Raw genomic sequence first — 19,388 nt, 5'->3', positions numbered from 1 at the left:
ACACACACACACACACACACAGAGTCACACACACACACACAGAGTCACACACACACACACACACACACACACACATACACACACACACACAGAGAGTCACACACTGTTCAACTCTTGTTTCAGCAAATCTCTTTTAAAAGGATTGACTCGATAGGCGTTCTGTTTAACTGGACACGAGGTTCCTACGTCGATATCATGTTCCATGACAGAAGTACGACCGGGAACGTCAAGGAAAAGAGAGGGAAATGACATCACCAACTCAGTGACATAACTCCTCTATTTCTCTGTCAAATAAGAAAGATGAGAGGACAGGTTAAGAAGAATCTCAGAGTTTTTAAGTCGCCCGTCGACTTTCCCTTGAGAAAGAAAACTCTCATCCTCATCAGCATTCTCTAAAGAATCCCCCCTCGTACTGCAAAAAAGAGGAGATGATTCAGAGTTTACCACAAACAGGAGCTATATACAATTTCAACAGGTTACTGTGACAGACTTGTACTTTTTTCCTCCGGGCAGGAGTATTTAACATATAATTATTATCGGAAAGACGTTTAACTACACTGTAGGGACCTGTAAATTTAGCCTGAAATGGGTTGACAGGTAGAGGCAGCAAAGCCAATACTTGATCACCCACCTGAAACTCCCTTAACTTAGCTTTTCTGTCAAAATTTTGTTGCATTTTATTTGAGACTTACTCAACTTCTTTTTAGCGAGAGCTCGTGCCTCATACAATCTACGCCGGAATCCACTCACATAATCTGAAATGTTTTCAGAAGGTTTCGACAATCGCCACTCCTCAGCTAACACAGCCGTAGGTCCTCACACTACATGTCTGAACACTTATTCATTTGGGCTAAACCCAAGGCTTTCTTGGATTACCTCACGTATCGCCAATAACATCCACGGCAGACCTTCTTCCCAATCCGCATCGAGTTCCACACAATACGACCTCAAAAGGGACTTCAGGGTTTGATGAAAGAACCCTGAAGAACTCCTTGACTCTGCGGATGATAGGCCCTAGAAATATTGTGGTTTACTCGAAGTTGACGCAGGGCTTTTGAGAACTGTTTTGACATAAAGTTCGAACCCTGATCGGATTGAATAACTTTGGGAATTCCAAAGGTCGACATAAAATTAGTGAGGGCCTTCAAGACAGATTTTGTCGTGATGGACCTTAACGGATAAGCAGCAGGATAACGAGTAGTCTGGCACATAACGGTTAGAAGGTATTGGTGACCAGTCTTAGACCGGGGCAAAGGACCAACACAGTCAACGATTAAATGCTCGAAAGGAGTGGAAACAACGGAAATAGGCTGCAACGGAGCAACAGGCACTTTTTGATTTGGCTTACCGGTGATCTGGCACGTATGACAAGATCGAATATGTTTTGCCACATCTCGTTTTACCTTAGGCCAATAGAACTGTCGGAAGACCCGATCATATGAGAGTCACACATACACAGAGACGTACACACACACACACACACACACTCTTACACACACACACGCACACACACACTTCGGTCGCTCTCTTCATCAGTCTGTGTGTGAACAGGTTCTGTCGGAGCTGGATATCGTGGTTCCTCTGCAGCTGCTCATCAGCATGTTCTCTGACGGTGTGAACTCACTGAAGGAACTGGCCAATCAGAGAAGAGCTCAAGCCACAGACCTGTCAGGAAGCGCAGGAGTCCGCAGGGTAACCCTTCACCTCATCTGTGTTCCCCGTCAGACATGACCTGCCGTTCTAAAATTGCTCACAATCTCTCATTATGCTATAATATCACCAAATCATACAATCAATTCGCCCAGAAGGGATTTTATTAAAAACGGAAGTTGAAGTTAAATCTTTTTGTCAACTTGTTTTCTCTCCATCAGCATAGATTTTGTATTTATTTTTATTTTTGTTTATGCTTCTCAATGTTTGTGAATAATTTTGAGAAGCGTAAGCTCACATCAGCGATGACTGCCACCCATCAGTTCCAAAAACATACAAAACCTGTGCTAACTGAAAGAAGACAAGCTGATGGAAAGATTGAATCCAATGTTAGGTAATAGTATAGTATAACAACATATGTAGAATATTGTTTTTTGTAGGCTATAATTTTTTAATCAGAAACACCACAAGTGTAAAAAGGTAGGATACAAATAATTACAAATAGGTAGTTGTCACCCTGTGTGATCAAAGTCAGTAAGTTTTAGTCCGCTGTAGTAACACTGACTAGCATTTTTGGGGAAAAGAAAATGCTCTCCTGGTCAACATGACTGAAACACAACATGATGTGCAGATAAACATGAGCTCTACACGAGTCCCTCCAGACTGAGGGATGAGGAGACTGTTTTACCAGATGAGTAAAGAGGAAACTGTCAGATTTGTTAGTGATATTGTATGATGTGCGCTGCAGGTGAGTGTGGTGTCTGACCCCGGCAGGAGAGGCCAGCACAATAACCTGAGTCCGTTCCCCAGTCCCTTCCGCAGCCCCCTGCACTGCAGCCCCTTCAAGAACCTCGGCCACGCCGCCGGAAACTGTGCCCTGGACCTGGACTGTGACGACGACGACATGAACCTGGGCTGCTTCATCCTCATGTTTGACCTGGTGCTGAAGCAGGTGAAGTCACACACACACACACACACACACAGAGATGAGAGCACAGTGTTCAGGGGATATGTGACGTGTTCTCGTGCAGATGGAGCTGCAGGACGAGGCGCTGGTGCTGGGGCTGGAGAGTAGTCTGGGCCGGGATGTGGTGGGCATCATCAACAGCGTGCTGCAGGCTCCGTGGGGCGGATCACACACCTGTCAGAAGGACGAGAAGGCTCTGGAGTGCAGTCTGTGTCAGTCCAGTATCCTGTGCTACCAGCTGGCCTGTGATCTGCTGCAGAGACTGACGCCACGTGAGGAGACTCGACTGGTGGTGAGACACGACCTTTGACTGCACGTCGTCACCGTTACCTGACACATATTATATCATAATAATGTAGAAAAACCTTCAAATCCAGTACTTATTTAATTCTCATCATATTACCCTGCAGCCTTATTAAAAGAGTAGTTCACCCTAAAAATGAACATAAGCTGAAGATGTGTTCACCCTCAGGTCATCCCAGATCAGGATGAGTTTGTGTCTTCATCAGATTTGGAGAAATGTAGCACTGCATCAGTGTCTCATCAATGGATGCTCTGCAGTGAATGGGTGCCGTCAGAATGAGAGTCCAAACAGCTGATAATAATCCACAGCACTCCAGTCCATCAGTGAACAGATGATCTGGAGTCAAATCCATCAAGTTGTTTTTAACTTACTTCAAACCGTCCCTTACGTTCCCTTGTTCCCTATGCCATTCGCAGTGCTCTTCAGACTGAATATGTTGGCTCCTCCACAGTGACTAATGACTAAAACAGCCATCTGCTCTTTCTCCTGGAAGTTGTGTAGGGCCAGGCAGTCAGATAACATCTTAGGCAGTGAAACTGATTCTGGTTCAGAGTGAAATAAGCATCAGACGGTTTGGACCAGACCGTGGCTCTGAGCCTCTTCTGCTTTTTTACACTTCACCACATCATATTCCTGAACGTGATATAGTTTTAATACATTTAACATGAATGTAATCTGATTTTCCCACACACACAGATATGAATGATAAAGATGAGGAGGTATTTGACTCTGTGGTGTGTGTGTGTGTGTGTGTGTGTGACAGGAACCATCCGAGTGTCTAGAGGAGAGTTTGGTTTTCCCTGGAGCTGAGTTCAGTCTCAAATCAGAGAATGGAGCAGAGAAAGCAGACGCTCCGTCAGAGAACCCCGGCAGTCACAATCCCTCTCCTGAGATCCCACGTATGTGCTCCGTTTCTAATAGCATCACTGTTTAAGCATTGGCTATGTTTTCTGTTTCTGATCACGAATGTGTTCTGTTCCCCAGCGTTAAAGAATAGTGCAGACAGGAAGTTCTCGTACCTACAGCTTCCTGTTTCTCTCAAGCTCCTGTACACCATTCTGCAGGTACACGTCTCACTCGGTTCAGCCGGGCTTGTGTGGTGTTCATGTTTCTCATGAGTCTGCTGTGCTGTCTCTTGTAGGAGATGAGTAAGTTTGAGGAGCCAGACATCCTCTTCAACATGCTCAGCTGTCTGAAGATGCTGTGTTTGCACGGAGAATGCCTGTATCACGCCAGGAAAGACCAGCCTCAGTTCCTGGCCTACATACAGGAGAAGATGCTCATTCCCAGGTACATCATAACATTAAACATAGCGCAGCGCTCCATGCCTTACAGCTGAACTCGTCTCATGTTCAGATGCTGTTGTTGTTGTGTGCAGCCTGTGGTCCATGCTGAGGTCAGAGTTCTGTCAGCTGGCGTCTCTGTCCGTGCCGCAGCTCCTGCACGCGCTCGCTCTGTCCCACGGCGCTGACATCTTCTGGAGGCTGGTGGACAGCAGCTTCAACAGTCAGGACTGGAAGATTCGCTTCCAAGCAGGTCTGACTGCATTCACATCCGCACTTTTCTGTTCATTTACTAAAACACTCTGCTGGCAGGATTAGTGCTCGGGCTCCTGGAGCACTGTGGGATTATCTGGAGCTCTTACGGAGATTGAGACCTCGAGCTTCAGTCAGACATCCAGAAACACAGACAGATAAAGAGGATTGAACGGCTGTTACTGAAGCATTCATCATGCACCGCTCACAGTGTGACCATGTGACGAGTTACTGCTGTTTGCTACATCATCTATTGAATGTTGAAATCACCAACAATCAAAACTGTCAGCAGCACGACTGGATCTGACAGAAAATCTGCTAATTATTACTATTGCTCATCTTCAGGAATAGTGAAGAAAGACCCGAGACCTGAAGATGACGTGAGGATACGGGACTCTTGAACACCGGCCAGGAACAAAACACAACAATAACCAGATATTAATGCACTAAAAACCACACTGCTTCCACAATCAGCACACATACTAGTCTCATCGTCGGCTCACAAGTGCCACGAATGAACGAGAACATTCGCAGATCAAAGAAATAGTTATTGATGAAAATAAACTTTACAACTCGTGTCTATACAGGAATTACTGATAAAGAATACATAAAAACACAAGCATTAAATAATAAAGTCAACTTTCAACAATATGTACAGGCTTGCAAACAACGTAAACATACATAAAGCCAACAAGTTTATCCAAAAGAATAACAAAGAAACAACCAAAAATAACAGCAAACCAAAAAGGATTACAGAAGAGAACCAAGAAAGCTTGAGTAATTGTGAGCAGGTGTTGATTTCCCCAGAGCCGGCTGAAGCAGATGCACGCAAACACCCTGCACGACACTCAAGTGGCTAGAAACAATCAATTCACACACAATCAGATTGCCATAAAATATATGAGCATAATCAAAACCAAGCAGGACAATTATAGAAATGGTGAAGAATCTATCTCTTCTCCAGGAAGCGTAGTTTCACCTCTACTGTGTGTCTATTTAGGACCTTTCACGTTTTAGAAAGCCTTTTAGTCTGTTAGCATCCGAGGGACGATCGGGTTTCTTCATGAATGTGGTCATTTGAGTCTCTGTGAAGAACTGAAAGCTGTTTAAAGCCAAAACGTACTTTTTCTGTATTCTGATGATAATAACAGTTTTAGAGCATCAAATGATTGTTGCCGTTAGATGATATAGTTTCTGTCTCTTTCAGTGGAGCGTGTGGCCGTCCTGTGCCGCTTTCTGGACATCGGCTCGGTCACTAAGAGCCACGTGCTGAAGTATTCTCTGGCTCACGCTTTCTGCTGCTTCCTGGCCAGCATCGAGGATGTGAACCCCGCTGTGGCCACCAGAGCTCGCCTGCTGCTGGACTCCATCAAACGACCCGCGCTCCAGGTGACAGACACCTGACCGCCCCACTGTGTCCATGACCTCATGAAGGACCATGTCTTAGCGTGTGTTTGTGTGTCCTCCACCAGGGCCTGTGTCTGTGCCTGGACTTCCAGTTTGACACGGTGGTCAGGGACCGGCCGGTGATCCTGAGCAAGCTGCTGCTGCTGCACTCGCTCAGACAGGAGATCCCCGCTCTCAGCTGGGAGTTCTTCGTCAACCGCTTCGAGACGCTGTCCCTCGAGGCCCAGCTGCACCTCGACTGCAACAAAGAGTTTCCTTTTCCTACAAGTGAGTGTGCTTCAGTCTGATAATTCAGTTCAGTTAGGAAGAGGCTTTCTGCAGGCCTTGATTCCCCGTCCACAAACTCAGGTCTCAATTCAGAGCATTCAGAGTGTAACTGAAAAAAGGAAATCTGATCTAAACATCCTTAAATCAATATGCATTTGCTTGAGATGCAAAATTAACATTTGATGTCTTGCTTTCTAAAAAACTGAACATAACTGCATTTATGCTTATAACAAGAACAAATACCTGTCAATTAGGTTTTAGGCATGAAAACTTGAATTAGGTTTGAGTTAAGTAGATTTTTCTGAGCCAACTGGCAGATATTTGTTCTTGTTTTGATCATAAGTTCACTCCACTTTGAGACATTTCTCATAAAACAGGACTTCTTTTTTTGCTTCTACATGTTGTTCTCAAGTAAATATATCTTGATTTAAGAAGACAGAAACATTTAGGAAGAACAGCACTTTTGTTGCAGTGTGATCAGAAGTACAGTATACATTATTTCTATATTCTAGTGGTTTGAAGCACAGCTATCAAAGTAAAGTAATGGAGATGTGTTAGACATTATATTTTCAAACTGTTCCCCGTGGACATTTATATTTAGAGAATATATTGGCTTGTCTTGCCTTCAGTCTATTCTTACATTTTGTTCACTTGGTCTTGAAAAGGTCTTAAAGTCTTAACCTTGATTATGCACACATTGATCATGTCTTGATTTGCTCTGTAAGCGATCACTGCGGTGAGGACTAATGTGGCCAACCTGAGCGATGCGGCCATGTGGAAGATCAGACGTGCTCGCTTCGCCCGAAACCGTCAGAAGAGCGTCCGCTCGCTACGAGAGAGCGTCAAGGGTTCGTCCGGGTCCAAGCGCACGTTCTCCCTCCCAGAGACACTGTGCAACAAACTGCGTGAGTGAGCTGTGTCTGCATGAGAACATCCCATCAGGATCTGTCACACACTTCAGCTCAACAGTGGAATGACTGTTTTGCTCAAATATTTGTCACCAGAGATGTCCTTCACTTTCTGTTTCTCTTTTTACTGGATTCAGCTCTCAAACTCATAAGACAAGAGCAGTCTGCACCCACTCTGGGAAACATGTTTGACAAAGTCCTGACAGGTAAAGCACACTAACCTCGTCAAGCACAGCAGCACACCGTCAGCAGTCAGTTCAAAATGATCCAAAATCAATATTTGAGCAAGTACATAACCAGCCAGTGTTGGAGACTATCGCCTTACTGTAGCACGATTCACAACAGTTAACTTATAATAATGTTTTCTAATTTGAGTGGTTCAGGTAGGTTTCTGCTGGAAATTCTACTGGATCACAAGCCACACATGCAATATAATTTTGCAAGGAACTGCAATTCCAGGTTTTCAAACATAGAGTAGATGGCGACAAAGAGGCAAAACTTACAGACGGCAGGCTCCACATGATTTTGCCAAGTAAGACATGTTCCTGGATCAACATTACTGTCCAAAAATATAGACTGAACCCAAACCCTACCCCTAAACCTAACCCCACCCATCATTTATTCCTAAAAATGGAAAATGATAACCGTTTAACAAGAGTGTAGAAGCACCTAACCCTAATTGTAAGCCTAAAATTGATATTTCCTGATAAGTTACATCTGGATTCTGATTGGTTGATTGGAGCGTTGCTCCAGGATCATGTTGAACTTGGTGGAATCACGCTCGCCGGACTGCAGCTTTAACTCTAAATACTGTGTGTGTGTGTGTACAGTGGTGTTTGGACACACTCCTAGGCCTCGGTTCTTTCTTTCAGCATGTGCTGTGCTGTATAGTAATTGTCATTTGCTATTTATAATTATATTCATCAGTTCTTTGGTTGAGTTCAGAATCGTCACCCCAAGCGTGGTCATCCAAACATACATTTAAAGGGGTTCTGTTATGCTGTTTCTGTTATGTAGGTTTTCATGCTGAAAATTTCCAAAAACACATTATTTTTCTCTTATTTTACATTATTTCAGCACCTCTCATGCCATTCTGTCTCAAACACATTTAGTTCCTGTTTCAATGAAGCCCATCTTTTCAAAATACAAAATGTGCTGTAATTGTTGAGAAGGCCCTGTATTCTGGAAATACACTGTAGAGTAACATAACATAAACCCACAAACAATAAATGTAACAGAATTAGAACAAAGCAAAATATAAGAAATAAAAATTCTAAACATAAAGAGGCTACATCACAAAACCCAGTTAGAACACCCAACCTATAACAGAATCTAACTGTTCACAGAAAAATACTGAAAACAATATAGGATGACAACAATTTGAACTGTTGAGAAACATTACAGACAGCTCACATGCTCTCCACCATGTTGATATGTTTCTTCAGGCCTGAGGCGGGCTGCAGCCGCACAGATTCTCACTAAAACAGCTCTTCTTCAGCTTTGCTTGCACAGCTCAACCAGGCCTCGCCTGTGGACAGGGATCACTTGTGATTAGTGACTTTGTGAATACATAATATCTAGAAGAACGAGCCATTTGTTGTAGTTCTTGAAAATATTTTTTTTCTTTTCGAGAGAATATATTTCCCTTTGGAGTGGAGAATATATTTCCCTTTTGTAAACTTGCAGTCTTGCAATCTTTTTATGCTCAAATAGCAACATTAAACACTAAACGGAGTGAAAGTGAAAAAGCATAATAGCACCCCTTTAACAAAGCATTGTGGAGTGTCTGTAGAGGAGACTAACAGCATCACGGCCTGTTACTGTGCAGGAGAGAGCTCTCCTCCGGAGGACGACTCTGTCATCAAGGATCTGCTGCCGGAGGACGCGGGTATAGACCACCAGACCGTGCATCAGCTCATCATGGTGCTCATGAAGTTCATGGCCAAAGACAAAAGCAGCGCCGAGGCAGACATCGGTAGTGCCAAAGCCTTCAACACGGTCAAGCGGCATCTCTACGTCCTGCTGGGATACGATCAGCAGATGGGATGCTTCATGATCACCCCTCAGAAGATGCGCTCCTCCACCTGCTTCAACGCCTTCATCGCAGGAATCTCTCGGGTGAGTCCCGCTCCGTGTGAGAGCTCTCGACTCTGTGTGAGGAGAGTGAGGTGTTCCTGAAGGATTGTTTGTCTCCTCAGGTGATGGACTATAACATCGGTCTGGGCAAACAGCTGCTGCCGCTGGTGGTGCAGGTGCTGAAGTACTGCACGTGTCCACAGCTGAGGCCTAACTTCCAGGAGCCGCCCCGCTGCTCGCTCTGGGCCCTCAAACCCCACACCAGACAGATGTGGCTCAAAGCCCTGCTCGTCATCCTCTACAAGGTATTCATCCTAACTCTGGCCCAACTGTGTCATGAAAATGTCAGATTGGCTGTTTCGTATTCATAGCTCTCTGTTGATATCTATATATGTGAGATGTCTTTACATTTCAAACACTCTTGAATTACAACTACACAACAGTATTTTAGGCCTAATGCTAAAAAGGGCTCATTTCAAACAATATATCAAACTTCATTTGTGTATTTTTAATTTTTGTCATTAAGTACTCTTCCACACAAAGTTATGGGCTTAACATTTGGGTTAGTAGTAATTAATTTATCCCAGATGTAGCTGTTTTTTAACGATATATTTATTGGGAATGTAAAATGTGCAAATTCCCCTTTCCTCTTACAACAGTGAACAATCACAGAAAAAGGAAACAACAGAAACCCGACCTATTCAAATCCCACATGCAGCATTGTAAACCGAATGGGAATAAACTAACAGACTGACCACTGTTGTGAAATTCATTCAGGGACTGTATGACTTACAGAGACAAAACAAAGACACTGAGCTTGTTGTACAAAGTGTATTCACGAGTTACTCACACTTACCAGTGTTGGGAAGGTTACTTTGGAAATGTAATAGGTTACAGATTACAAGTTACCCTGTTTAAAATGTAATAGTAGTGTAACTTTTTCAATTACTTTATTAAAGTAATGTAACTAATTACTTTTGAGTACTTTTTGATTACTTTTCTAAATGTGTGAAAATTAAAGAATAATAAATAAAAGCATATACATCAACTCAAATACAGTTATCTAATAAGCATGTGTCGTATTCTGTGTAATAAACTCCTGAAACATTGGTGTTTTTTTTTAAACTGCTGTCTCTTTGTATATGATATGATGATAGTTTTCTCAAAATAAGTAAAATGCACATGAAGTGACACAGAACAGTTCTAGAAATTATGTTTATGTGCTCGTGTACTCCTATATTGAGGCAGCAGAGGTTGAAAACACTGCGAGCTTCAGTAGGCCTATGTGTAGTAAATGAAACCATGTCTTTGCCATTAATTTACAGGAGGGGCGGACTGGGAAAAAAATCAGACTGGAAAAATCAAACTCATACAAACAAATTCATGGACAAAACTATTTTTGGTATTGACCTGAGATAAAAAAAATGTTTAAATCTTTAATTTGGGGACATGCTAAATAAATAAAAGTTCTCTCCTGAACTCCACCTTCACTTCCATTTTTCTCTTCAGTCTCTTTATTTTGCCCTGTTATCCATCTCTCTCATGACTTTGATTGAACTGATTGAACAAAACTATACTTTACAATACAATACTCTACAATACTACAATATCTTTATAGAAAAATCCTAATACTGTACACGAGTCATGTTTTTCCCTTACAAAAATTGACCATGCTTTTTTTAGCCTATATACAATAACCTTGTTTTGTTTTGTTTTGTTTTTTGCAAATGGATTTGTATTTATTTTTAAATAACTCAATTTGTAAAATCATTTTAAATTTTTGGTTACCACAGTTAAACAATAGTAACTATTTTCTCTGGATTTATAGTAATATATTAAAACGTTAATTTTCGTAAGGGTTGTGTTGTTGTCTGTCCGTAGCTCCCCCTAAACCTATAAAAAATGTTTTGATTGTTTTTCAGCTAAATTACTACTGTAACATTACTACAGATAATAACGATGTCCTTTATATAGTAGCCTATTTTGAGTGATGACTGATGAGCAACGTGCTGCTGCTTGATTAAATAAATAAAAAAACAAAGACAAAAAAGCATCTTTACAGATGAAACTGACCTGAACAGTATAGTTCTGCTTCTCTGCTCCAGCTGTGCACTTCTTCAGTCCACTCTCTCGCATTGATACTCAGAGTCTGATCCAAACCGGAGGCGCGGAGAGCGCGCGAGTCATGACTAACACTTCCTGATTTATTAGAGATTTAATTATCAAATGGCGGATTCGCAAATGATCGCTTTAGTACATTCGGCAGGCAATTATACAATAATGATATTAAAATAGCGGGCAAAATCGGCTGCCAGGCCACCGGGAATTGTCCCGGTTCTCCCGGTGTCCATTCCGCGCCTGATTTCCACAGACACGCAGAACGTGCAGGAGTCATATATTGCATTTTTGGGGCTTAATATTCACAGACACTAGTCCATGTCATGTTTTGATTCAAGTGTACTGACCTACTTTTGATTTAGTCATCCAAAATGTGGGATATTCCGTCCGCGTTAGGCATTCCGTTTTTATGATTGGATTCTACAAACTAGACTTGTGTTTCTGCATCCCGGAAATTATTAGGGTGGTATGTCTCAGAATAGTCAGTGCAATTTGGGAAAGAAATCAGTTAAATCTGTATGTGGATGTGTGTAAATATTAAAATGTAATCCACTTTGTAATCGTTCAAAATTTCATAAGTAACTGTAATTTAATTACTCATTTTTTCTTAGTAACTGTAACTAATTACAGTTACATTAATTTTGTAATTAAATTACGTAACGCCGTTACATGTAACTAGTTACTCCCCAACACTGACACTTACGTATAATCAGATTGAGCAAACAGTAAACATATTTGGTGTACTGTCTGAGGGGAAGCGTCTGGGCTCAGAATATAGCCTGTACCCAGAGAATTCCCAATATTCCCAAGCTGGGATAAGAATAGTTAGGAGTGAGGAGCTGGGGTGGAGGAGACAGAATCACAGGGTTATGTGTTTTTATGGCAGGAGCCCATTACCAGTACAATCCTAGTTATACCACTGACTACACATTAAAGGGGTCATGAACTGCCTTTTTTATTTTTTCATAATGTTTTCTTAGGTCCACTTATAATGTTATCAATATGTGTACATCAAAAATAATAAAAATTCAGAATAGTATATTTTCTGTCCTGTTTTGACCTCTCATCAGAGCGCTCTGTTTGAATAGGTGTGGGTGCTTGTAGACTCAGAGGTAAATGCCCCCTGCTGTGATTGGCTAACAGCCTACATCCTTCACAAATGGACACTGCTGTGATTAGGTTAAAATGCAAAAATATTCAGTTCATTTGAAACGATTTGTAATAACAGACAAAGCAATAGTTAGCACATAATAAAAACAGTTACTCAAACTTGTTTCAGAAAATCGTACTCGAATTGTGCTTTATATGTAAACAAATCTGCGGTAAAATGAAGTGAACAAAGGACCATGTTCTTACTGACGCAACCTGGATCCTCATTGTAAATAAACTTCATCCACTCTATCCCAATGTTGGGATCAGAAGGAAGGCGATGCAGACACTGTTTTTCCATAGCTTGCCTCTAAACAGGCAGTGCTGTATAATTGTCGGTCACGGCTAAAAGAGAGTTATGTATAATCGGTGGGAGGGGCTAAAAGAGAGTTATGTATAATCGGTGGGAGGGGCTAAAAGAGAGTTATGTATAATCGGTGGGAGGGGCTAAAAGAGAGTTATGTATAATCGGTGGGAGGGGCTAAAAGAGAGTTATGTATAATCGGTGGGAGGGGCTAAAAGAGAGTTATGTATAATCGGTGGGAGGGGCTAAAAGATAGTTATGTATAATCGGTGGGAGGGGCTAAATAGGCAGTAATGCAGAAGCAGGCGTTGATCTGCTTCTGCAGAAACGGGGCATACATTTACTATTACATCATAGTGTGGCACATAACAACAATTTTAATTCATGTTTTGCATACTTTAATGCCCTTTCAATGTAACATATACACTTGTTTCGACTTGGAATCATGGTTTTATATCCGGTGATGTCCAATTCTCAGGGCACTTACGGTCGCATATAACAAATGTTGTGCACGATAAGAGGACTGGGATTGGGAAATGCTGCTTTACCATACTGTGATGCCACATCCCAGCGTGACAAGACAAAACCAATAAAACCCATTATAAACGAGGCATTTGTTGCATCCAGTGGGAACATAATTACTGATTATAATGACTTATACTGTGTTTTTATGCATTGTGTTGCATATCGCACCACGTAAACATAAAACCATGTCTGCATTTGTGATCAGCGAAACAACAAACAACAAGCTCTACTCTACACTGCTCAAAACTCACGTTTGAATCATCAGTGGCACTTTCTGTAAATATGTAAACGTACTTACAGACTGAGTCAGAAGCGCTAGACTGTCCTTGCAAAGTTGGAACTGTATAGAAACAGTCTTTGTGCCAGACATAATAGTTCATGGAAGAGAGTTAAACCTTATTTTTAAATTTATTACTAAAATAGTTTTTACTGTGATGAAGTACAGGTATTGATTAAGGCAATTATGGTTGCTGTCTGTTCAGAGCCACTCATACAGACACACAAAAGACCGACAGGACATCAAGTCAACAAATTTGAATGCATATTTGTTCTGGTCACAACCAGGATGGATTTCCTCAAAATCTATTAAGTTCCTGCACTCTATATAAAGAATGCCGTCACACAACTGTCCGTTGGTTTCTCTTCTGCTCGAATGCAAACAGTGATCTCTCCTGTGATAAAACAGCCCAATGAATGAATCTTATTCATTTAAAAGCATTAACACTGGCTTAGTGTTGCACTTCAGTAAAAAAAAGTGTGGTTTAATTTTTGTTCCACAGTCTCATTGTTAGTAATTATAGACTTAGTCATCAGAAATTCAGGGATCTTGGCATGTTCTTCACTGTGTCATGCTGTGTTTCAGTATCCATACAGAGATATGGACATGAGTAAAGAGGTGGTGCTCCATCTGATCCACATCACCATCAACACACTGAATGCTCAGTACCACAGCTGCAGGTCGCATGTGTCCGCAGGCCCGCTGTACAGCGACAACTCCAACATCAGCCGCTACAGCGAGAAGGAGAAAGGTACAGATCAGGCTCGGAATCACGGGAATGGTTAGTGATGTGCTGTTGCTTAATGCCTTGTGTTTCCCTGTGTAGAGGAGGACAGCGTATTTGACGAGTCAGACATCCACGATACTCCAACGGGAGCGAGCAGTAAGGAGTCGCAGACCTTCTTTGCCCGTCTGAAGAGGATTGGTGGCAGCAAGTCGGTCAAGTATCAGCCTGTGGAGCTCAACGCTCAGAGAAGTGCGTATCTGGATGCATGCCATGTGTGCTCACAAAGCTTTCCTCAACTAACTTTCTGCTCTTGTGTCCTGCACAGGTGAGATCGAACTGGCCGAGTATAAGGAGGGCGGCGCGCTGCAGGACACACTGCTGTACTCAGGCCGAGAGGACAGCAACAGCAAGAAGAAGAGGCTGCAAGCCATGCACAAGCAGAAGTCTCTGGACATCAGCAATACTGACTCCCTCCTCTTCAACCTAGACGAGCACCGACGCAAGTCCTGCATCGACCGCTGCGACCTGCAGGAGCCCTCCTCCTCCTCTATCAGCCGACAGCAGCACAGAGCTCAACACCACGGGAAGGACTCCTCCAACGGCCACTCCGTCACCGACCGAGGAGGCTCTGGAGCTCAGAACGACAGCATCAGGCCCATCATACCTGAGGTGCGTCTCAGCTGTATGGAGACGTTTGAAGATAAACCCGTCGGTCTGGACTCACCACTGGCCACCCCTGCACTTGACAAGGATGATCCGGACCTCATCGACCTGTCCTCCGACTGCACGTCCATCCCCGAGAAGCACTCCATTCTCTCACTCTCCGACAGCGACTCACTGGTGTTCGAGCCGCTGCCTCCTCTGCGCATCGTGGAGAGCAACGAGGACCTGTTTGAGGCCCTCAGACTCCCCGGTGGAGTGCTGAGCAAACCTGAGGATCCGTCAGCGGCCTCCATCAGCACCGCAGCACACTCTCCTCCAGTCGTGCAGGTCAGCATAAAGGACTGCACAAAGAACGAGATGCTTAAGCCTTCTGCGATCTCTTCATCTGTGTCTCTGGAGCTACCAGACTCCAGGGTTTCTCAGGAGGGCACCATGACCCTCAAACAGAAGCGGGATCTCTTCAGAAAGACCTCGCACATGCCAAACGCTTCCCTGGATGATTCCTGCACGCAGCCCGAGGGCATCGGTGGAACAAGCCCCTCCAGCAGATGTGTCGTGCTCCAGATTCCTGCGGACACGCTCGAGTCACTGGATCCGTTAAACACGGAGGGAGCGGGAGACGAGGACGACGAGACGGATGAGAGAGACAGCAACCCCAAACCTGACGACGAGAGTGATGAAGCTGAATTCAAGATCCAGATCGTGCCACGCCAGCGCAAAGAGAGGAAGATCGCCGTCAGCGCCATCCAGAGGGAGTATCTGGACATCTCGTTCAACACTATAGACAAAATGAGAGAACCGGCCGCAGAGACAGGTCTGTCAGACTTAGGTTTTGTGCATCTTGTTCCTGTATTTTCACAGATAAAATACTTTATATATAATGTGTTTCACACTATGTCTTCACTGGTTTGTATGTGTAATGTTAGTATTTAATTTAAAAAAATCACTGAAAACACTTTATTCTGATACTTAAGATATTCTACTATCAGTAAATTTGCAACTCCATGTCAGCTAGCAGTCATTCGAGTATTAGTACATTGCCTTCTTAATATCTGCTAACACTTTATTTTGATGGACATTTTACTGACTATAAGTACCTTAACACATGTACATGCTTCTTATATTAGCTATTAGTACTTATTCTACTAATTTAAAGCTTAACCTAATGAGAATTAGTTGACATGTTACTACAAATTAATGCGAGTTATACCATGGTATGTCTGAATACTTAATTCTGATTGGCTGGAAGGTCTGCATTAAAACTGTTGAATGCAAAGTTACTTATAGTTTGCAGAATTACTTACAATATATCAATATCTAATTCTGTCATTAATTACTCTCCCTCGTGTCATTCAGTCTTTAGTTCATCTTCTGAACACTAACAAAGATATTTTTGATTAAGTCCGAGAGCATTTTCTGCCCCCATACAGAGCAACACAACGAACACTTTCAAGATCCAGTACTCCACGTGACTCCGGTGGTTTAACCTCAGATTTATGAAGCGACGCAAGTGGTTTGTTTACACAGAAAAAAAGAAAATACCACTTTTTTTACTAAAATATTTAGCAGCGATAGTGCATGTTGAATGTGGTAGTTGCGTTGCCTCCTAGGGGGGAGAAAATGCTCTCGGATTTAATCAAAAATATCTTCATCTGTGACCCTGCAGCACAAAAGCAGTCTTAAGTCGCTGGGATATATTTGAAGCATTAGCCAAAAAAACATTGTATTGGTCAAAATTATAGATTTTTCTATTATGCCAAAAATCATTAGGATATTAAGAACTTCATTTGGACAACTTTAAAGGTGATTTTCTTGTTGTTGCTTTTTGCACTCTCAGATTCCAGATTTTCAAATAGTTGTATCAGCCAAATATTGTCCGATCCTAATAAACCATACATCAAAGATTATTTATTCAGCTTTCAGATGATGTAGAAATCTCAATTGAAAAATGTACCTTTATGGCTGGTTTTGTGCTCCAGGGTCACATTTGTGTTCAGAAGATGAACGGAGGACCTACATGTGTGTTATGACACAAGGAAGAGTAATTAATGGCAGAACTTCAATTTTTGGGTGAACTATCCCTTTAAAGCACATTCAATCTACCCGTTATCCAAACAATGACACAGGAGGATTTCATTAACAAATGTTACAACGTTATGCAGATGTCAAGAAGTTCAGAGACAGATTTGACACTCAGACAGGAGATTGAGTGTCTCTCACCTGTCTTGTTGTACAGATGCCAAGTCTCTGTCGAACCTGGAGAAGCCCAGAGAATCGGCCTCAGCTCCGGCCCTGGAGGCCACCGTCCCTGAAACCAGCCATCGCTCCTCAGTGTCCAGTAAATCACTTACACATAAATGCTTGAGTTCATCTGTGCATCTGGTGTCTGAGAGTCTGCTGAGGTGTTTTCCTCTGTCCTCAGCTCAGTATCGTCAGGTGAAGCGAGGCTCTCTGGGTGCCGTGACTATGAGTCAGTTAATGAAGCGGCAGCTGGAGCATCAGTCCAGCGCGCCACAGAACATCAACACCTGGGACACGGGTCAGTCCTCAGCACTTTCCTCTCTCTCTGGTCATACATTACCCAACTCACCAGTGTGATCTAAAGATGCATTTGACTTCATCCTCCTTTAAAACACTAGACGGCACTAAAATCCTCCTCAGCACTTCTCCTAACAACAGTGTTTGATCCTTGACTCGATCATGGACAGCAATGCACAGTTGATTCTGCGTTAATATGATCTAATATTTAATGTTTAGCACATGAGAATTGATCAAATTATTGATATTTCAAGTCAAAGAATATTGTTTTTCGGTTTTGTTCAATCAGACGTTTCTCAATAACAGAAGAATATGTAAAAGGAGTAAAAATATCCCTGCTTCTGGAGATAAATGCACAATAATTAATATGATAATACAGATTTTCACCATATTTATAATGAAACCATAACATTTAAAAATCTGATATGAATCATATCATATAATAAAATACTGTATGTATTGTTGCTACTGTAAAGCTGTATTCAATTATTATGGGATGTAAATCAATGCTTTCAGAATTGTTACTTTTAAAAATAATTTAGTTTCAGTATTTATAAAATGAACGTTAATCACTTTTTATTTAACAAAAGTAAATACTTATTAAAAGAAACAAAAAACAGATCAAGTTTTAAGTTCGATATTATTCAGAACATATTATTAGCTGAAGTGTCTTTTACCCCATCTCTCCACCTCATACATGTAAGATTTTTAAACAAAAGAAATCACTTTTATCATTTATTTTCTCACAAAATCTGTTGTTCCATCCGTGTCTAGTAAGAACATGTGTTTTCCAGCAATCATACACTGTGGGAGTAGTGACAAGCACTGGATCGTACAGTACTTGAGTTTGTTTCGTCCTCAGGTCCAGTGAAGACCAGTCTTCTGTCGGCCCCGAGCACCGTCAGCATGTTCGTTCCCGCACCAGAAGACTTCAGCGACGAGCAGCCCACTACGATGGCCGACAGGTGGGGCCTGACTGTCAGTGTTTAGTGTGAAGAAGTGCAGGATATTACAGCTGTGTGTGAACTGATCAGGTGCCGGGACTGCGGGGCTGTGCTGGAGGAGTATGACGAGGAGACTCTGGCTCTGGCTGTAGTGGTTCTGTCCATGTTCATCCATCTGAGCCCTGATCTGGCCGCCCCGCTGCTGCTGGAGATCATGCAGTCTGTGGGCAGGTACAGCTCTGCTCAACACAGTACTGCACTCTCTTCACTACGGCTTTCTTTCACTTCTGTGCTTTTATTCTTCAGGTTGGCCTCTAGCTCCAATTTCACAGGCCAAGCTGAAAGGTGAGTTATGCGTTCACACTTGTGTAATGCACTCTTTCAGTTGTGTGAGTCTGAGAGGTACAGTATTCTCCGTCTGTGTGCAGCATGCTGATTCCTGGGAATGTGGCCGGTGTAGCCAAGCAGTTCCTCCGCTGCGTTCTCCATCAGCTCGCACCCAACGGCATCCTACCACAACTGTTCCAGAGCAACATTAAAGGTCTGCAGAGCACAGTCGCACACATACACACAGCACAGACACGTCACTGGAACTGTTCTCTTTCAGATGGAAGCTTCCTGCGGACGCTGGCCACGTCTCTGATTGATTTCAATGAGCTGAGCTCGGTCGCAGCGCTCAGTCAGCTCCTGGAGGTACGTCTGTGACACACCTGTTTCTGAAGCACTGACATGTGTCTTCCAGCAGAGGACAGTCTTGTGACAGTGAAGTGTGGGAAGCTTTTTTTTTTTAAGTAATTGACCTTTTGTGCTGCCCTAAATGTCAAAACTTACAGGATGATGCCATGTTAAAATGAACATTTTCTGAACATCTCCTCTGTCTCAGTTCATCCAGGATCAGGATGAGTTTGTTTCTTCATCAGATCTGGAGAAATGTAGCACTGCATCAGTGTCTCATCAATGGATGCTCTGCAGTGAATGGGTGCCGTCAGAATGAGAGTCTGATAAAAACATCACAATAATCCACAGCAC

The 19,388-nt window shown here is 42.6% G+C and overlaps 1 protein-coding gene across 2 annotated transcripts in view; it reads left to right on the top strand.

Annotated features, from left to right (window-relative positions):
• LOC132111861 (protein unc-79 homolog) overlaps positions 1-19,388 on the top strand; it is a 47,245-nt gene that overhangs the window by 20,957 nt on the left and 6,900 nt on the right. For both annotated transcript variants that reach the window (XM_059519500.1, XM_059519499.1), the window contains exons 17-39: positions 1,552-1,692; positions 2,399-2,602; positions 2,682-2,909; positions 3,685-3,820; positions 3,906-3,985; positions 4,063-4,211; positions 4,300-4,457; positions 5,664-5,845; positions 5,929-6,130; positions 6,856-7,035; positions 7,176-7,244; positions 8,867-9,156; positions 9,237-9,419; positions 14,073-14,238; positions 14,314-14,463; positions 14,540-15,691; positions 17,114-17,215; positions 17,300-17,416; positions 18,278-18,380; positions 18,450-18,590; positions 18,666-18,704; positions 18,788-18,900; positions 18,967-19,052. In XM_059519500.1, coding sequence (XP_059375483.1) covers positions 1,552-1,692; positions 2,399-2,602; positions 2,682-2,909; positions 3,685-3,820; positions 3,906-3,985; positions 4,063-4,211; positions 4,300-4,457; positions 5,664-5,845; positions 5,929-6,130; positions 6,856-7,035; positions 7,176-7,244; positions 8,867-9,156; positions 9,237-9,419; positions 14,073-14,238; positions 14,314-14,463; positions 14,540-15,691; positions 17,114-17,215; positions 17,300-17,416; positions 18,278-18,380; positions 18,450-18,590; positions 18,666-18,704; positions 18,788-18,900; positions 18,967-19,052 — 4,371 coding nt within the window. The remainder of the gene's footprint in view (positions 1-1,551; positions 1,693-2,398; positions 2,603-2,681; positions 2,910-3,684; positions 3,821-3,905; positions 3,986-4,062; positions 4,212-4,299; positions 4,458-5,663; positions 5,846-5,928; positions 6,131-6,855; positions 7,036-7,175; positions 7,245-8,866; positions 9,157-9,236; positions 9,420-14,072; positions 14,239-14,313; positions 14,464-14,539; positions 15,692-17,113; positions 17,216-17,299; positions 17,417-18,277; positions 18,381-18,449; positions 18,591-18,665; positions 18,705-18,787; positions 18,901-18,966; positions 19,053-19,388) is intronic.

Source organism: Carassius carassius, chromosome 31, assembly GCF_963082965.1.
Source record: "Carassius carassius chromosome 31, fCarCar2.1, whole genome shotgun sequence".
NCBI classification, from domain to species: domain Eukaryota; kingdom Metazoa; phylum Chordata; class Actinopteri; order Cypriniformes; family Cyprinidae; genus Carassius; species Carassius carassius.
The sequence above is the reverse complement of the archived record's forward strand: the minus strand, read 5'-3'. Positions and strand labels throughout refer to the sequence as shown.